General features: G+C 35.9%; 1 protein-coding gene across 6 annotated transcripts in view; it reads right to left on the reverse strand.

Moving 5' to 3' along the window:
• The window catches only part of LOC148874015 (P-loop containing nucleoside triphosphate hydrolases superfamily protein), a 63,164-nt gene that overhangs the window by 31,057 nt on the left and 11,633 nt on the right, over positions 1 to 20,474 (reverse strand). For 2 of the 6 annotated variants that reach the window (XM_088964387.1, XM_088964386.1), the window contains exons 2-4: positions 16,463 to 16,563; positions 16,217 to 16,312; positions 6,494 to 6,699 (exon numbers count right to left, since the gene is read on the reverse strand). In XM_088964387.1, the coding sequence (XP_088820513.1) occupies positions 6,494 to 6,699; positions 16,217 to 16,312; positions 16,463 to 16,563 (403 nt within the window). The remainder of the gene's footprint in view (positions 1 to 6,493; positions 6,700 to 16,216; positions 16,313 to 16,462; positions 16,564 to 20,474) is intronic. The other 4 variants (XM_088964384.1, XM_088964383.1, XM_088964385.1 and 1 more) reach the window with 3 other exon arrangements.

Here is a 20,474-nt window from a genome sequence, read left to right on the forward strand (position 1 = left end):
ATGAGAGACTTCTTATGGGAACCGGGACAAGAGAGAAAGGATCATTTGGTCAATTGGGAAATTGTTTGCAGAAGTAAAGAAGAGGGGGGTTTGGGAATTGGGAGGGTAACCAGAAAGAATCAAGCTCTATTAGGGAAATGGATGTGGAGATGGCCTTTGGAAAGAGAGAGATTGTGGCATGAGGTGGTGAGAAGCATTCATGGGAGGTCAGAGAATGAATGGGATGTTGGTGTATCGAGGCAAGCTAACCTAGCAGCACCTTGGAAGGCTATTCACAACACCCTTCCTCAATTCCTCAATTTTATCAGATATGAAGTTTGTTCTAGCAACTCTATCCTTTTTTGGGAGGATATTTGGGTAGGAGACTCACCGTTAAAGGATTTGTTCCCTTCGCTTTTTTCTATTTCTTTGTACAAAAAAGATGAGGACTCAAAATTTGTCTCACCTTTGGGAACACCCTTAGATCATACTTGGGATTTTGGGTTTCGTAGAGGACTTAGGGATGCTGAAATTGAGTATCTTAATCAGGTTTGTTTGGATCCCTCCAAGCCAGATAAGAGGGGTTGGACTCCTAGACCCAATGGAACCTTCACTTGTGCTTTTTTCAAGCCCATCTCTCAACTTCCTACTCACCAACCCTTTCCGTCAAAAGAAATTTGGTGTAAGCTAGTTCCCCCAAAAAGTATGGCTTTTTGTTGGGAAGTTTTCCATGGAAAAGTAAACACTTTAGACAACCTACAAAAGAGAAGACCTTTTCTTTGTATTTCTCCTAATTGGTGTATCCTCTATAGAGCTCACGGTGAAGATTGTTACCATCTATTAGTATCTTGTCCCTTTTCTACAGACCTTTGGGCTTGGCTACTTTCGTTGTTTGGGGGTAGTTGGAGTCTACCAACAGAAGTTCACATGCTCTTCAACCATTCTACCTTTTATTGGCCTACAAAAATAGGGAGAATTATGTGGAGATGTGTTCGTGCTACCTTGACTTTGACTCTTTGGGAAGAAAGGAATCTCAGAATTTTTCAAGATAAGGAAAGGAACAGCCAAGATTTGAAAGACTATGTGTTAAACAGGACAATACATTGGCTAAAGACCTTGGAAATCTTTCATCAATTCTCCTTTAATGACATTTGGAGAAATTGGTCAACAATAGCAAGGTGTTCATCTTTAAAGGCCAAATCAACTACAAGCTGGTCTCCTCCACCCGAAGGCTCGATTAAGTTGAACTTTGACGGAAGCAGCATGGGTAATCCAGGATTATCCGGAGTGGGGGTGCTTTGAGAAATGAGAAGGGAGAGATTTTGTTGCTCTACTCAGGTCCTTTGGGAATTGGGAATTCCATCAGGGCAGAACTTTTAGCTGTTGTACAAGGGGTCCAATTTGCAAACCAGCTGAGGGTACAACACCTAATAATCGAGGGGGATTCCAAAGTGGTGGTGGGTTGGTTGAAAAATTCTGAAGAGGCTATGTGGCGATACAAGAATGAAATGAAGAAATTTAGTTGGTTGATAAGGAATATGTTGGTCACTGTACAGTGGGTGGGGAGATCAACAAATACCTTGTTAGATGTGTTAGCTAAGCAAGGAGTAAATAGGGAAGAATTATTTTGGGCTCAGTTGTGATTCTTGTTTTTCTTTCCTAGTTTACTTGTAAGTTTCAAGGAGGGGCTGCAGCTCGCGCCTCTCGTTGGGAGGATGTATGGACCCACTCTAATTTGCTTATGAATTAATAAACTTATTCTTATTCATCAAAAAAATAGAACATGACCAATAAATACCAATATGTCGAGGATGGTTACACCTCCATAAAATGGAAAAAAAAAAAGAAAAAAGAAAAACTCACTATGGTCATTTAAAAGGGAAAAGGGAGTGGATAATCAACTTCTATTTCTTTTTTGATAGGTAATGATCATATTTTTATTATTATTCATGAGAAAGGAGAAAGAACCCCCAAAAGATGCAAAAATACATGGTTAATGAAAGGGAACCACGTAAAGACATAGCAATGCAAATTAAAGTTCCACATGTCAAAAGAAGCATAAATATCATTTGTTCCCAGTGACTCCTTAAATGATCGAAATCCAGTCCCTCAAAGTCTTTCAAGACTAAGGCCAAGAAAATAACAGGTATTCAATCTTCCAATAACTGATTCAAATGGGAAATCCTTCCAATCAAAACTCTGACAGCTTTTTTCCTTTCAAAGGCACCAACATACTGAAAATGAAAATAGGTTCCACAAGATCCCTCCGTGAGAACAAAATCCCCTAAGAGATCATCTAGGCACCAACATTTGAAGATCTTTGGGAATGACCAACATCCAATTGAAGAGGCTTCTAAAGATCTTCCACATATTATAAGAGAATTTTCAATGCAGCATCAGGTATGGGTTCAATTACTTTGAGGATTCAATGACCCGCATAGGACTCAATTACTATCAAGTATCAAGAACTTGGATGCTAAAATAAGGTGGTGCCAAGATTTTGTAAAGATTAGCTATCCAGAAAGGATACTTTGAATGGCACATTTGCTTCTTGTATCCACTTCCAAGAGAAAGCAATTTCCCACCAGGCCAATGAGAGAGCAATGGACTAACCTAGAAGAGGCCCTACAAGTTCGAAACCCTAGCATCCTCCATGCTGGCCCTTAAACAGTTATATGGAAAGTGGCACGGGAACCTGAATCAGACACACGGGGAGATGGCACAGAAAGAAGAAAAGACAGTGATTCCAGCACTTTTATAGAAAAGTATAAATTGTTAAAATAGTTTGTATGACTGTATCTTTTGAATTCTAACAATATATACCTACAGAAAAATGTCTGGAAGTTTATATTTGTTACTTAATAACATTTTATATGAAAAATTGCATTAATTGTGTACATTAGCCATTCATTTATGTCAAATAAGCAAGGAAGGGAAAAATGTGAGATGGAAGTATCCCTATAGAAGCCATGAAAAGTTGGGAATTGTCTGACATGAACACTCCATCTGTCTAGGAGAGTCAATGCAGCACTCCTTAAAGGTGTTTGGTTAAGTCAAGCAATCCCAGACATTATATATCACATGATTAAAAAGTACAAAGGCATACATGCTCCAAAGTTAAAAAGTCCAAGGGCTACACAACTCACAAATCTCATAAACAAACTATACAGGGAAAAAAGGAAAGAAAGAGAAAAGAGTAAGAACAAACCTAAATATGGCAGTGATGATAAATATAAACAATGAAGATGAGAGAGTTTGGGACCCAATTCTAGGGTTCTTTCCACTCAAAAGTCAAATTTTGACTCTTATTGGAGGCAAGAATATGTGCTTTCAATAGCATTTAATTACATCACTTAACACATTGTCCAAGCACACTTTTTTTTCTCATGTGGATCAAATGTGGATAAGACTTTTACACAAATCATATAATTCAAGGGGAAGTGATACAGAAAACCACCCGTGCTTCTTATGCAACACTAAATGGGTGCTGTTGTCTCACCTACTTCAACATTGTGATGCTCAAAGAATTAGTCACATTTTGTTAAACATTTTAGATTAAAATGGATTACTCCTTGTAAAATCCTCTCTTATTGATGCTTAGCCAATAAATTACATAGTAATAAGGGCCATGCCTTAGGATTCATCTCTGCCAATCAAAGTGGAACAAATGGTCTTCTTATGATCAATATTGATTAGGTTCCAGGGTTTGATTTTCAACTACTTCTACAACGACTGGAATCACTTTATTTTTGAAGTTTCAAATTGTGCATAGTTGTATATGGTGTTAATGAAATCATTTTGAACAGACCATTTGATCTTTCTGTAATCTGTACAGTGTTTTGTCCCTTCTGATACTTTTTACCATCAATATGACCATAATCTATCCTTAGCTATCAAAGTGGTAATACTAAGTTGGAAGGTTGAATACATCTGGTATTGATCAAACAGTAGGTTGAATGCATCTGGTCCCTTCATCAAAATCTTCAATCACCTTGTTTTTTCAATGAACATAGCTTTGCAATCAAGGCCATCCGTATTAAACATGTTTATTTACCCAAAATGAATCGATAAACTTGTACCACTTATTTAGAAACCTCTTAATTGAACAAGAGTGTATTTGAATTGGGGCATTAGTGGAAATGGATGGTGGAAAAGGATTTTCTTAGATCCTTCCCACCACTATTCAACTCCAAAAATAGAGGTGAGAGATGAACAGAAAACAGTGGATTTTTAGCCATGTTTACATCGGATTGATGGAAAATGGTAATAACAAGGGGGCTAGTAATTCCCATTATCCATGAATTGGAATTTCTGCGGTATGTTTCCACAACCTGAAATCCAAATACTACCCAAAGATATTCTTTTCTTCCTATGAAATACCCATTAATTCTGCACATCCATCACACAGTACATCTAATCTATATTCGTGTTCATAGATACTTAAATTATACCTGATCAATATTGAAAGCTATTATTCAAAACATGGTGTTTATTGGAAATAAGTTGGCTTTTGCAAAGTAACTTGTGTTACATATTGAGTTTTTCTTGTGTATATGAAGTAAGGGATTTTGCTTAACTATAAACGAAAAAGGCATATAAAAAGTATATCTATTTCAAAAATTCCGTTAACTTCCAAAAGAGGCCTGTAAAAATACAAATCATAGATGAATTGATAAAACTTTATCCATTTTGGTCAAACATTTTTCATTCCCCACTTGTATTTTGACAGTAGGATTTCCTATCATATAGCATATTGAGGCACATATAGTTATGACTTTCTTTCTCACGCCATCAACAAATTCAAGAATTGCCTAGCACCCTAGTTTGTAGCATGAAAAATAACTTCCAGAAGAAAATGAGACTATGTAGTCCACTGGTTTCTAGTCCTTCAACTCAACTCGAACATGCTACAATATTCCAGCTTTTTAAGAATGATAAAGTAAACCTCCCAAACTAAAATTAGTAGTAGTACTAGCAGAAATACACTAATGCAATGACTTGTTAGCTTCAGATTCACAAGACACCCACAAAAGATGGGAAGAATACTCCTGTAGTGATAAACAAAAAAAATCATCGAAAAAAGTCATGTTACATCAAATAGCTGTTAGCATAACAGCTTGCACATACATCAAATCCATGTATGGTATATATATATGGTATATATACTTAAATTTTATAAATTTGCATATGGTATATATATATATATATATATATATATATATATATATATACACACACACACACACACACACACATATATATATCTTAAATTTCTATAAATTATTAATTAATATTTTAATTTGCATTAAAGAACAACGTATTTATTATTTACAAAAATAAAAGTATTGCTTACAAAGTATTTGAAAATATAATATAAATTGAATCTATCAAATCCATTAATCTACATTTTATATAAAAAAATAGTTTTTAACTTCAAAATTTTATAAAAATAAAATATTAAAAAAGGAATAATTATTTTAGTAATTAAAATTTATGAATTTTCATATGATATGCATTTTCAAAATTTTAATAAATTTGATATATTTTAAGTTAACATCATATATTTTTACAAATTATTAATTGATATTTTAATTTAAATTTTATAATAACATATTTATTGTTTACAAAAATATAAATATTATTTATCAAACATTTAAGAATTAATTTTTTAGTTGAATTTTTTGTTAATGTTAAAAAATAAAAATAGAAAAATAGAAAAAATGATATAATAATTCAAATATAATAGTTGCATATGCTTTATGCCTTACACTTTAATAGATAATAAAATAATATTGACTTTTGCATGTATTAATTTGTAAAAATTTATATAATATTTGCCTTGGACTCTTGATTGAAGCATTATTATTAAAATTGTATAATATCTACATGTCCTATTATATTAATTATAATATATTTCTTCATATATATATATATATCATTTAAATATACAATTCCTATATATTTATATATTATTTATAGTTATTTTGACATTAAACTTAATGCTATTAATATATTTATGGAATTTGTGTGCATTTTCTTAGCGTATCCAAGTGTTTCCATGTTTTTCCATTTGTATCCATGTGTTTCCCAAGTGTATCTATATCTGTATCCGTATCCAAATTGTCCGATACCGATACTTTAATCCTTGGGAGAACATTGAGCTTATATTATTAGAGAATTTTTTAAGATCAAAGGGAGAAAATTAGGGATACCATATTCTACAGGGAGAAGAAACGACATTGAAGGAGGATCACAAATAAGGTAGAAAATATTCAAGATTTTTCTGCCATGAACCATGCAATAATGGACAACTCCAAAAGTAGCATGCAAAATTATCCTCTGAGGCAGAAATGAAGTATAAAGTTTTCAAAGTGAAAGGTGAGAAGAATGCATTAGAATGACTAGTACAAATGCGGAATGAGTAAAGTAAGAAACATGGAATGTAATTGCATCTAACAAAATGCACAGTGCTGCTGGTTTCTCAAAATTGTATATGGTGTCAAAGGCAACCAACCTCGGCTGTTATTTTTGCCTCCAATCGCAGATCAATTACTGGTTGTGGTGTATGTGGACTCTGTATATCTCTATCCTCTGCACCATCAGACTTGTGATTTATTGGTAGCTGTCCCCTCGAGTGACCAGGTGATAGGCCTTCACAGGGTATGCTATTCCTCTGCTGCTGCTGCTGCTGCTTCTTCAACTGCCTAGGGCTTCTCTTACCTTTTAAAAAGATATAGAGATCAAAATTCAAACATCATTTTTCTCTCAAGAAATAAGAGGAAATGAAACCAGTATAAAAGTAGAAGGAACCCGAAGAAAAAAGAGACAGTTCAATGATTTGGATATGCACAATATAGAAAAGAAGTTCAGGTTTCATAATATTCTTATGGCAAGTTATACTAATCATCATTCATCAAGCAAGGTGCCAACCAGCTGGTTGGTAAGGTCTCCGGCTGTGTAGCCCTTCAGAAGATATCAAAAAAAAATCATCATTCATCAAGTATAATAAATTATTCCAATTAGGTTTTCTGCACATCCATGTGTTTGGTTCTCATTTCTGAGATTTTAGGGCTAGGTATCATTTAAGACATCTTAAATTTAAGTTTTAGCTAAAGAGCTCAAATTTCAGGTTCATTCTAAATTGGAAAACTTATTTTGACAATAGCTAACCAGTAAGAGTGATCATGAGCTGAGCTTAGGGGTAATCATTTCTAGCCCTGCCCAGAAATTTCTGAGCCAGCCTGGGCCAAATACTTTAGGTCCAATCAGCAACATGTATTATATATAGCATATATTTACACATATATGTGTCTGTTATTTTATAATATATTTTATTATATATAAATGTTATACATATGATATATGTTATATAAGATAAGATAATATATAATATTTAATACATAAAGGCATAGGCCCAAAGCCAAAGTTCAGGTCTTACCCGAACTGAACTTCAGGCCTACATGGGCCGGGGCTGGACGAAGATTATGGGCCTAAACCTTAAATGTATTATATATATATATATATATGATACTAGTCGGGTAGTGTGATGCACAGGTGTTGTTGACAAAATTGTCACAAGAGCCTTATGACAATATCAAATGGAGCGACCGGATTCTCTGCAAGCAAAAACTCTGCACACATTGTGAAAGGATGGGAATCCAGCCACACATTGGGAACACCTCCCAATGAGTTTAACATACACGTACAGAAGATGTTCCCAACGTGCGGCTAGATATTATGTGAGCAGAGTTTTTGCTTGTAGGAGATTCAGACTCTCAACCAGGCCAAGTGGTACCAAGTCCAACCCAAATTATTATTGGGATGCATGCCATTAGATAAATTTGTGTTAACTTCTATTATTTATCTTAATTTTTACAGATTCTATTACATTTTATTAGTTTTATTACTCTTGAATGTGATGCATAGGCTTTGTTAAGTGACATTTAGACAAGAGTCTTAGGACATTCACAATTGGCCCAAGCTGAACCTTATCCATTTTAGCGTTATTCTTGGGTTATGTATTGTCTAATAAATTTTAATAAAAACATAAATCTAGAAGGTATTAAGGAAGGGGAGAGTTTTTTATTATATTAATTTAAAAATATTTTTATTTTAATTAAATTATGTTTTGATTAGTTTGTACCAATTTTAACTAATAAAATATTTTTTCCTAAGTCTATTGATGAATTTTTATTGTTTTTATTAATGATTTAAAATTTATTTTTTATAATTTTTTATAAAATTAATTTTACTAATTGTAGAGTAAGTTTTTTTTTTATGAATGATAATAAATTTATTAATTCAAAAGCAGATTTAGAGTGTGTTCATACAACATCCCAGGGAGAGGCGCGAGCTGCAGCCCCTCCTTGAATCTTACAAGTAGGAAAGATTAGCAAGAATCACAATTGAGCCCAAAACAATTCTTCCCTACTTACCCCTTGCTTAGCTAACACATCTGACAAAGTATTTGCTAATCTCCCCGCCCATTGTACAGTGACCAACATATTCCTTGGCAACCAACTAAATTTCTTCATTTCATTCTTGTAACACCACATAGCCTCGTCAGGATTTTTCAACCAACCCACCACCACTTTGGAATCCCCCTCGATTGTTAGGTGTTGTACCCCCAGCTGGTTTGCAAATTGCACCCCTTGTACAACAGCTAAAAGTTCTACCATGATGGAGTCCCCAATTCCCAAGTGACTTGAGTGGAGCAACAAAATCTCTCCCTTTTCATTTCTCAAAGCACCCCCCATTCCGGATAATCCTAGATTACCCATGCTACTTCCATCAAAGTTCAACTTCAGTGAGCCTTCAGATGAAGGAGACCAGCTTGTAATTGTTTTGTCCTTCAGAGATGAACACCTCGCTATTGCTGACCAATTTCTCCAAAGGTCATTAAAGGAGAATTGATGAAAGATTTCCAAGGTCTTCAGCAAAGGTATTGCCCTATTTAACACACAGTCTTTCAATTCCTGACTGATCTTTTCCTTTTCTTGAAAAATTCTAATATTCCTTTCTTCCCAAAGAGTCCAAATCAAGGCAGCACGAGCACATCTCCACATAATTCTCCCTATTGTTGTAAGCCAATAAAAGGTAGAATGGTTGAAGAGCATGTGAACTTCTGGTAGACTCCAACTAATTGTAGAGTAAGTTAATAAAACCAATTAGTTAATTTATTTTAATTAATAAGTTAATAAGTTAATCATGTAAAGTAACTTGTTGATTTTTAATTTTCCCTTATATTTATTTTTCTATGACTTTCCAATTTTTAATATTTTCTCAATAAATATTGCTTTTCATATGTTAAAAAATTTCTATTATTTTTAGTGAAAATTTATCTTATTTTATCAATTAATTAAAAAAATTAAGTTTCTAATTTTTTATTTTCTGAATTTTTTTGTCTATTAACAAAATTGTTAATAATTTCTCTATTATCTTCTCTTTTTTTCTGATTCTTCTGTTATTTTCTAATTAACAAAATTATTCTTTTAGTGAAATTTTCCCTTATTTGCTCTTCTCAAAATTGCATAATCGGGTCAAACCAATCAAGCCAGATTGGTCTAGTTCAGTATGAACCGGTAATTGAAGCTAGTCGGTGGACAGTTAATAGGGCCGAATTGAGCAAACCAAATTGGTCTAGTTCGATATGAATTGGTAATTGAAGCTAGCAGGTTGGATGGTTTTGGGGCATTCAAATAACCCGACCCATGAACCTCATCTTCTTGATGCGTAGCGCTTTTAGGCCCTTAGTCCATTTCTTATTCTGCTTTCTTCCTCTCTTGGAAAACTAACAAAGCTGGGGAAACAACCTAATCAATTTTATCTACCACTCAATGCTTCAAAAAATTAAGTTCATTGTAATGAAGTTATAAGTCAAAGGAGACAATTCATGTTCAAGAAAATACTTTTAGAAAATTAGCAATGGAATTTTCACATAATTTATATAAAATTTTTTAGCAAATTTTTAACAAAAAATTCTGAAAATATAATAGAAAAATATTTTATTGAAAATTTAATTCATAGTGAAATTATATGTAAATCAGTCCTCAGTCCTCAAATATTAAGTGTAAATTTGAAGATTAGAGGGAAAAAAGGAAGAAGATAAGTAAGAGCAACAGTACAAGAGAAAAAGATAGCGAAAAGAGAAGAAGAAGATGATTCGAAATTATCTTCCCTTTCTCCTCTAATCCTTTTTATTAAGAATTAATGTTAGAGTAATGACAAGTATGCCCATAAGTAGGTGGCCAGCTAGGCAGTAACATAAAGATGTTAAACAAAAAGAAATAACAGGCCCATTAAGAGAGGCCCATTAGCCAACAAGAAAATAAAAGATATTACAAGAGAAAATACTAGGACCCATTCGGCCTAGTCTCTTTACACTCCCCCTCAAGCTGAGCATAGATGTCAATCATGCCAAGGTTGCTTATATAGTGTGTCATTTTCCCTCTTGGAACTCCCTTGGTCGAGATATCAGCCAATTGTTCGTCTAATGTGATGAATGGCAAACAAACTTCTCTTGAGGAAACTCTTTCCCTTATAAAATGTCTATCAACCTCAATGTGCTTAGTTTTGTCATACTAAACAGGATTATGTGCAATGTTGATAGCTGCTTGGTTGTCACAGTAGAGCATCATTGGCTTCTCGTAGTCAACCCCCAATTCTTCTAAAAGGGATCGTAGCCACAGTAATTCCGATACACCATGTGCCATTGCCCTGTATTCTGCTTCAGCTAAGGATCTAGCAACTACAAACTGTTTCTTACTCCTCCATGACACAATGTTCCCAGCGACTAGAGCACAATAACCTGAGGTGGATCTCCTATCATTAATACACCCTGCCCAATCAGCATCAGTAAAAGCTTCCAACTTCATGTGTCCATGTTTGGCAAATAGAATACCTTTCCTTGGATTACCTTTCAAGTAACACAGAACCCTTTTTACGGCAACTAAATGAGTATCTCTAGGAGAATGCATAAATTGACTAATAACACTTGCTGCATAGGAAATATCTGGCCAAGTCATGCAAAGATAATAACAACTTACTAAGCAGTCTCTGAAACACCCCCTTATCAGATAAAAGCTCACCATTTGTAGCAAAAAGCTTATGATTGGGATCAATAAAAGTGGAGATTGGTTTAGCTCCAAGTTTACCAGTCTCAACAAGGAGGTCAAGGACATATTTACGCTGAGAAATGAAGATACCATCCTTAGACCTAGCAACTTCAATGCCTAAAAAATACCGAAGATCTCCCAAATCCTTGATCTCAAATTCAGAGTTGAGAAATCGTTTTAGTTTATTGACCTCTTGGGTGTCATTACCCGTGACCACAATATCATCAACATAAACTATCTAGAAGGTCACCAGAGAGCCATTTCTCTTCAAAAACAGGGTATGATCAAATTGAGTTTGTGTGTAGGCAAAAGAGACAAGAGCAGCCCTGAACCTCTCAAACCAAGCCCGATGAGAATATTTGAGACCATAAATAGATTTCTGCAGTTTACACACCTTGCCTTGCATTCCCTTCCCATACACCCCTAGAGGCAAAGACATATAGACCTCTTCATGTAGGTCTCCATTCAAGAAGGCATTTTAACATCAAACTGGTATAGGGGCCAATCAAAAATAGCGGCTAGAGATAACAAAACCCTAACTGAGGTCATCTTAGCTTCAGGAGCAAATGTCTTGAAATAGTCAATACCATACATTTGAGTGTAGCCCTTAGCAACCAGCATAGCATTAAACCTCTCAATGGATCCACCAGAGTGATATTTAATGGTAAACACCCATTTACAACCCATTGGTTCCTTCCCTTCAGGCAAGTTAACAATATCCCAGGTATGGTTCTTATGCAAAGCATCCAGTTCAGCCATCATAGCATCCCTCCATTCAGGTTTAATAAGGCTTCCGGTACGGACCTGGGTATCACATGGGAAGGAACAGAAGCAAGAAAAAAGTAGTAGGAAGGAGAGAAAAAGTTGTAAGATAGGTGTTTGGAGATAAATTGGGTTGTACACTTCCGCTTGCCCTTGCGGAGAGCAATAGGAAGGTCAAGGTCTGGGAAAGATGTAGATGGATCAGAAGAAAGCCGACATGTTACCTCAATAATGATGGAAGGGGCAAGAGGCTCTTCTGTAGGAGTGGAAACAACTTGCCCATGTCTGAATCTATGCCTTTGATACCACCTTTGGAGAACAGGATGAGGAGGAATTATAGGAGAATTAGGTGAAGGAGGAATAAGAATATCGGAAGTAGGTCCAGTGGGAGAAATAGACACCTCATGATAGGACTCAAGAGGAATGGGAGAGGAACAATTGGAGACATAGTAAAGGGCTCTTCAAATTTCTCCCCCTCAGGAGAAATGCTAAAGAAAGGAATCAACACAGCAAAGGTGACATCCCGAGATACAAAGCAGGTGCCACTAACTGGATCAAAACAGCGATATCCCTTCTGTGTGGAAACATATCTTAGAAAAACACATTTGTGAGCCTTAGGTTCAATGTGCCTTTGATGACTGTGAATATGCACATAGCAAATGCACTCAAAAACACGGAGAGGAAGAGAAAAAATATCATCATCCGAGAAGAGAAGGCAAAAGGGGGTTTTGAAGTTAAGGACCCGGGTGGGCATACGGTTGATCAAAAAAGTAGCAGTAAGAACAGCATCTCCCCAAAATTTTATAGGAACATGGGATGCAAACAAGAGGGATCTGGCAACTTCAACCACATGTTTGTTCTTCCTTTCCGCCACCCCATTTTGTTGTGGAGTGTCGGAACAAGAACTTTGACGAATAACCCCAAAAGTTTCAAGATAAGCGGAGAGGGTTCTCTCAAAATACTCCTTAGCATTATCAGAACGGAATATTATGATACGAGTGTTAAACTAGGTGAGGATGAGTTCATGAAGTTTTTGCACAATAACTGGTACTTCATCCCTGGATTTCATGAGATCAATCTAAGTGCAACGAGAATAGTCATCAATAAAAAGGATAAAGTACCTGTAACCCCCCATAGTTGGCAAATGATATGGCCCCCACACGTCAGAGTGAACAATATGAAAAGGAGAAAAAGATCTTTTATTGCTTACTGAATAAGAATGTCTACAATGCTTTGCCAGTTCACACGATTCAAAATGAAGACTCGATAAAGACACTCCCTTAAACATATCTGGAAACAAATGACTCAAAGCAGAAAAATGACAAATGACCAAATCAAAAGTGACATAACAAGACTTTATTAACAGACTCTAACAAAACTTCCTATACATTTCGGCATCATTCTTACTCTCCCATAAAACTGTCTCCATAACATTAATTTCTTGCCATAGAGATTTCAGTATAGAGTAATAGATTGCTACACTCTTCTCCCCTTGTCTTAGGTTCTTCACATCACTGTTCAACTTATAGACCGGCTACATTCAACTTCTGTGAATAGGTCTCAGTAACACTGACCCATATCTCCTTAGCCGAAGACATCCAAATATAATGCCGACTTATATGAGGCTGCATAGAATTGACCAACCATCCTATGACAGTACAGTTCTCTTGCATCCATCTCTCAAATTCAGGGTTTGTCTCTTCGAGTTTCACTTTACTATTTGTGAGATACCCGAGTTTTCCTCTACTACAGACATAAATTCTTATAGACTGTGCCCAAGCAAGATAATTTGTCCCATCTAGCTTGATTGTGGTCACACCAGTCAAAACGGAATCTACCAAGCCAAGGCCGGAAACCGGCACTTTCTTGAACTCACTTCCGTATGGTTCCATTAATCAAACAAAAATCAAAGAACCAGAAATTTTGTCTATATAAACTTACTTGAAGTCAAATGATAACCCAGATGCTTGAAAACTAGGGTTTTACTTCGTCCAGTTGTTGGGGAGGAAGAGAGAAGATGTAGCCACTCCTACCAGAGCTTCCCAATCTCTTCCAAACCTGAACCGCCCTCCTTTAGGAGTCAAAAGACACCTCCCAAGCTCAGAGTGCCACACCCAAAGCTTCACCTTTACCTGTACCTTCGAAAATATCTAATCGGCTAGGGTTTTGGGCAACAACAGAACAGCACCACTTCTTGGCAATATCCAGCCATATTTAAACTCTCTAAACCCTCTACCAACTAGGCCAGAGATCCTCTGAACTATAGAGAACCTATCTCTCCATACATTCTCTTAATCTAAGGGTGTATGGGAAAAGAAGAAGAAGAAAAAAAAGGAAGAAATAGACCTGCTCTGATACCAAGATGTAAATCAGTCCTCAAATATTAAGTGTAAATTTGAAGATTAAAGGGAAAAAAATGAAGAAGAGAAGTAAGAGCAATAGTACAAGAGAAGAAGATAGCGAAAAAAGAAGGAAGAAGAAGAATATTCGAAATTATCTTCCCTTTCTCCTCTAATCCTTTTTATTAAGAATTAATGTTAGGGTAATGACAAGTATGCCCTTAAGTGGGCGGCCAGCTAGGCAGTAACATAAAGAGATTAAACAAAAGGAAATAACAAGCTCATTAGCCAACAAGAAAAGAAAAGATATTACAAGAGAAGATACTAGAACCCATTCGGCCCCGTCTCTTTACAAAATTAATGTTTTAACAAAAACATGTTAATTAATAGTGTTTCTAATATTTATTTTCAAGAGATATTTGTAGTAAAAACTTATATAACAAATTTGACAAACCAAACCAAATCAATCAAGATCTTTTTGAATCGATAACTAAATAAACTAGGGTAATCTTCTGGAGTTACGTAATGATCCAATCCATGAGTCATCTTAACCCATCTTGTCACTGTGTTCACCAAGCGAACATTGTAGTGTTTCAACTTCAATACAAATAGTGAATGTGTGGGCCCCACAATGTCCCAGGTAGATATATATTATAATAATATTAAAATATTATTTATAATTGTAATAAGATTTTTAATTAATTATTAAATTTTATTACTTTATTTTATTGTCTTATTTTATTATTTTTTTTTTTCATATTTTGAATATTTGTTACTCATTAAGTTTTAACTTAAACATTAATATTTTAATACATTGATGAAACTTAAATGCATGGATAAGGAAGGTGGAGAGCAATAGAAATAGAAATAGATAGATAGAAAGAAAGGGGGAAGGGAAAGAGACGTTAGAATTAGATGGTTTATTGTTCATGTGATATAGATTAGAAGGTGTTTTGGGTAGGGGAGATAGCTTTTTTTAAATTATTGGCGCAATGGCGCTTAAATCAATTTTAACTACTTCTACCCGTATCCTTTCTTGCCTACCCCTAGCCCTTCTAGCCCCGTCAATTCACAACAAATAACTTCTTACAAGTGCTGTTGATGATCTTCTGCACACATGGCCAAACCATCTTAGTCTATGTTCTCTCATTTTATCACCTATAGGAGTTACTCCTAGGTGATGCCATATATAATATAGACATTTTTATATGTATATAAATATATATGATCAATAATATATTAGCAGATTCAGGGCCAGGCCTAGAGTATGGGGCCCAGGGTGGGGCTAAACACAAAATCTAAGCCAAGAATTATCAAAAAAAAATATCTAGGTCCAAGCCTAGAAATTTGTAGGGTAGGCAGGGCTGGGCTAGAAATAACAGAAATGAACACCCCTAGAAATCAGATGAAATTATGCCAAGAAAAGGGTAGAAGTTTAAAAGCACTTCCCATGCACAAAGAAAGACCTAGTGTATGTTGGCACTCCTATAGGAATGGTTTTAAAGATCTCTAAATTTGTCACAAAAACAAATTTACTGCAACTTGTAAAAGAAAAATGAATATGATTCTAAACCACTCTCCATATCCTCACATGATCCTCTTTTTTCTTTTCCTTCTTTCACCAGGAAAGTTAAGCTAGATTGATGTGCTACGGGACCTTTAAGAAGAGCCATCACCTCAATTTAATTGGCTTCCATGATGCCTATTAGGCTGAAGAAATATTGGCTCTTCCATCAAAGTTTTCTCCAAAAATGCCACCTTAATTTTGTCAAGCAGGAATAAGCAAGGAACAATCATTAAACTTAAGCCCAGGGAACCCCTCCTTGGATTCATGGGTACTTATTTGGGAACCCCAAGATGATGGAGCTTTTAGGGGAATAGAACTGGAGGAAGTCTCACAATTTGTCATTGGATGGATGCAGAAGTTCTGATGACCCCTGGTGTCTAACATAGGAAAGAACCATGCTCCTAAATGCCATATTTTTTAAATAAATCAATATGCATAAGGAGAAATTGACTCACTCGAATTGCCTCCTTCTAGAAAATCATTTTCGTCTTGCTCTTTTTGTTGTCTCTGCTTAAGTCTCCTCTCTGAAGCTTTCAGGAAGAAATCAGATCCTACACAAAAAAAGAAAAGAAGAAAGAAAATGCAATATAATGCATGTGTTGTTAATCTAAATCTTAACCATTCAGTGCTACCATGTCCACAACCTCAAAACCAATCCAACCCCTTGAAAAAGATGTATTCTAAACATGATGTGCACATACCAGAAGTATGCAGGGATTGTCTATTTCCTGTCCTCTGGCTCAAAGACTCTTTGCCCGTAACAGGAGCCTGTGAATCAAGTTTGAGAGAGATCAACGCATAGCTGCAGGTAGACATCTATGATTCAGATAAATGATCAACATACACACAAAAGGAACCATGGATTGAAATACATTTTAAGTGCAGTCTTTCACATGCTTGGGAGTCAAACCAAATGAAACAAAACAAATGTAGATGCATACAAAGTTGCAACCATTGCAAGGAAGTTACTACGATACCTTTTTCTTTCATAAAGACACCTTAAATTAGAGGAAATAGGAACAAGATGAGGACAAGCATTACACTAAAGAGTGTTTTTAGTGTAAAAATGGTAAAAAAACAGGGAAAATATCAGAACTTGTGGGGAAATAGCATCATCATTGAAAATTTTAAGTTTCCAACATCTTGGGTTTATATATTAACAAATTAAGGATATTACAACCAAGTCAAACTCAACCTGAATTGGACAGAGTCTTAGCTGATTTTTTATCCTCCTAATTAACCATAACTCTTGACCAGGTTGGCAATGTTTTTTTTAATCAATTCAGCAAGTCACCCAAGTTGACACCTGGTTTTCCAATAGGGTACTAACTAATAAATAATAGATGGGCCAAACTCTGTAGTCCTAAGACTTAATTCATAACATATGTATGATATGCAGTAATATAAACTATAGGTACTAAATGGGCAACTTCAACCGTAAAGAATAAAAAGGGCCATTTTTTACCCTAGACTTTGATAAAAGGGCCATTTGTAGGCAAAAACAAACGGCTTTGACAGATCCATTAGACAACATTATGTGGCACTACTAAAGTTTGAAAAAGGCCACTTTCGACCCTAAAGTTTGAAAAAGGCCACTTTCGACCCTAAAGTTTGAAAAGGGCCACTCTGATAAAGTTAATTAAGTTACAGGGTCTAATTAAATGACCCTAAAGTATTTAATTTACTTTTTTTTATAAATAAAGAATTTATTAGAGAAAGAAAATAGAAGCAACTTTTACAGGAGACAGTTGGAGAGACACGAGATGCAACCTCTCCAACCCTACAAACACTTAAAATAGATTACAACTGAGCACAACACAAATGTTCCCTCGCTGCCCCTTGCTTTGCTAAATAGTCAACCATAGCATTAGCAGATCTCCCTACCCATTGTATTCTAACATACAAGTTTCTTGTCAAGCATTTGAATCTTTTAAGTTCATTTCTGAAGCACCAAGCTACAGTCTTTGAATTCTATAACCACCCCACGAACACCTTAGAATTACCTTCTATTAGTAACTACTTCACTCCTATCTGTACAGAAAACTGTACCCCTTGTAGTGCAGCTAAAAGTTCTGCCCTCAGGGAGTCCCCCTCACCTGAAGGACCTGAAAAAAGAAGAGCCACAGAACTATTTCCATTCTGTGATAGAACAAGAATCGGAAGAAATTGATGTCCCTTTCAACTGCGAAAATAGTACATATATATACAGCCTTGTAGATACTAAAATAAGAAGAAAATCAACTACCTCCTCCAAGAATAATTCCTATAATCAAGCTAATCCTAATTGGGCTAATACTCCATAATTACAGCCTATAATTACAATGTATAATCTCGTAACACTCCCCCTCAAGATGGAACATAAATGTCAATCATGCCCAGCTTGTTACAAATATAAGAAACCTGAGCTCCATTAAGAGCTTTTGTAAAGATATCTCCTAACTGCTCTCCAGTCTTCACATAAGCTGTAGAGATCAAGTTTTGTTGAATTTTCTCACGAAAGAAATGACAGTCTATCTCAATATGTTTAGTTCGTTCATGGAAAACTAGATCCGAAGCAATATGAATCGCAGCTTGATTACCGCACCATAGCTTCGCTGGAACTGAGACTTTAAGACCGACCTCAGTTAAGAGTTGAGAAACCCACATAACTTCACACGAAGCTTGTGCCATTGCTCTATAATCAGATTCTGCACTAGATCGCAACACCACATTTTGCTTCTTACTCTTCCACGAAACCAGATTACCACCAACAAAAACACAATAGCCAGTAGTGGACAAGATTCCGATACAGTATCCCCCGTCCAGAAGCTCCTTTCAAGTAACACAAGATTTGTTCTAAGGCTGCCCAATGATGCACTGCAAAAGAGGACATAAATTGACTTACAATACTAACTGAGTAAGCAATGTCAGGACGAGTCACTATGAGATAGTTCAACTTTCCAACTAATCTTCTATATCGTTCAGGAACATCAAAAGCATCTCCATCCTTTGTGAATTGTTGGTTAGGAAGCATTGGAGTACCGCATGGTTTGACTCCCAGTTTCCCAGTTTCTGTCAACAGGTCCAACGCATACTTCCTCTGAGACAGAAAAATGCTTCTTTTATTCCTTGCCACCTCAATCCCCAAGAAGTACTTTATGTGCCCCAAATCTTTAGTATTGAACTAGCTCTGCAAGAATGATTTCAATGATGAGATTCCATGCATGTCACTCCCTGTGATAACAATATCATCTACATATACAACAAGTAGAATGATGTCAAATGTGGACTACTTATAGAAAACGGTATAGTCAGATATGCTCTTCCTCATCCCAAACCACTCTACTGCCTGACTAAATTTTCCAAACCAAGCTCGAGGACTCTGTTTTAGTCCATACAGCAATTTTTGAAGACGACAAACTTTTCCAAACTCCCCCTAAGCAACAAACCCAGGTGGTTGCTCCATATAAACCTCCTCTTGAAGATCTCCATGTAGGAAAGCATTTTTAATATCAAGTTGGTAAAGTGGCCAATCATATGTAGCTGTCAGGGAAATAAATAATCGAACTGAAGTCAATTTTGCCATAGGGGAGAAAGTATCAGAATAATCCACTCCATATGTCTGTGCATAGCCTTTGGCCACCAGGCGAGCCTTTAGGCGAGCCACTGATCCATCAGAATTAAATTTGACTACAAATACCCACTTGCATCCAAATGCTTTCTTACCAGCAAGTAAATCGACCAGATCCCAAGTACCATTCTCAGTCAAGGCATTCATTTCCTCAAGCATGGCATCATGCCACCCAAGATGGGATAAGGCCTGCTGAACAGATTTGGGAATCCCTATAGAATCAAGAGAGGCAACAAACGAACAAGAAGTAGAGGACAAACGATCATAGGTAAGATAAGAGGAAATTGGATAAGTACACTGACGTTTACCTTTCCGAAGAGCAATAGGTAGATCAATGTCACTAGGCATTGGATCTGATGACAAAGAAGAGACCGGTGTCGGACTTGTCACAAGAGGATTAGGTCGTCGATAATAGACTTGAGTAATAGGTAGTTTTGGTTGAGAAGGTGGTGGTGGTGGTATTGAAACAACACTAGAGTCTGGACTGGTGACATGATACACTAATAGATCACCATCCTCTTGTGGACACACAAGTGTAGATGGAGTGGTAAAGAAAGGAAGATGTTCATAGAATGTAACATCAGCTGACACAAGATACATGTTTAAGAGAGGAGAAAAACACATATACCCTTTTTGGAGACGAGAGTATCACAGGAAGACACATTTTAATGACTTGGGGTCCAATTTGGAAACCTGTGGACGAACATCACGAACAAAACAAGAACATCCAAAGATACGAGGTTCAACAGGAAACACAGATTTATTAGAAAACAAAATCTTATAAAGAATTTGATCATTTAGAACAATGGAGGGCATGTGATTAATCAAAAAACACACTGTAGAAACAGCATCAGCCCAACACTGTTTAGGAACATGTGTTTGAAATAAAAGAGCCCTGGCAGTTTCAAGAAGATGTCTACTTTTCCTCTCAGCCACTCCATTTTGAGATGGAGTATCAGCACAAGATGATTAATGGAGTATTCCATTCTGAGCCATGTAAGTCTAAAAGGAATAGAGAAATATTCTTTGGCATTATCACTTCGCAATGTTTGTATAGACACATCAAACTGGGTTTTTATTTCAGCACAAAAGGTTTTAAAATG

This window comes from Nelumbo lutea, chromosome 1 (assembly GCF_056320005.1).
Source record: "Nelumbo lutea isolate HS-2025 chromosome 1, American lotus-T2T, whole genome shotgun sequence".
Taxonomy (NCBI): Eukaryota; Viridiplantae; Streptophyta; class Magnoliopsida; order Proteales; family Nelumbonaceae; genus Nelumbo; species Nelumbo lutea.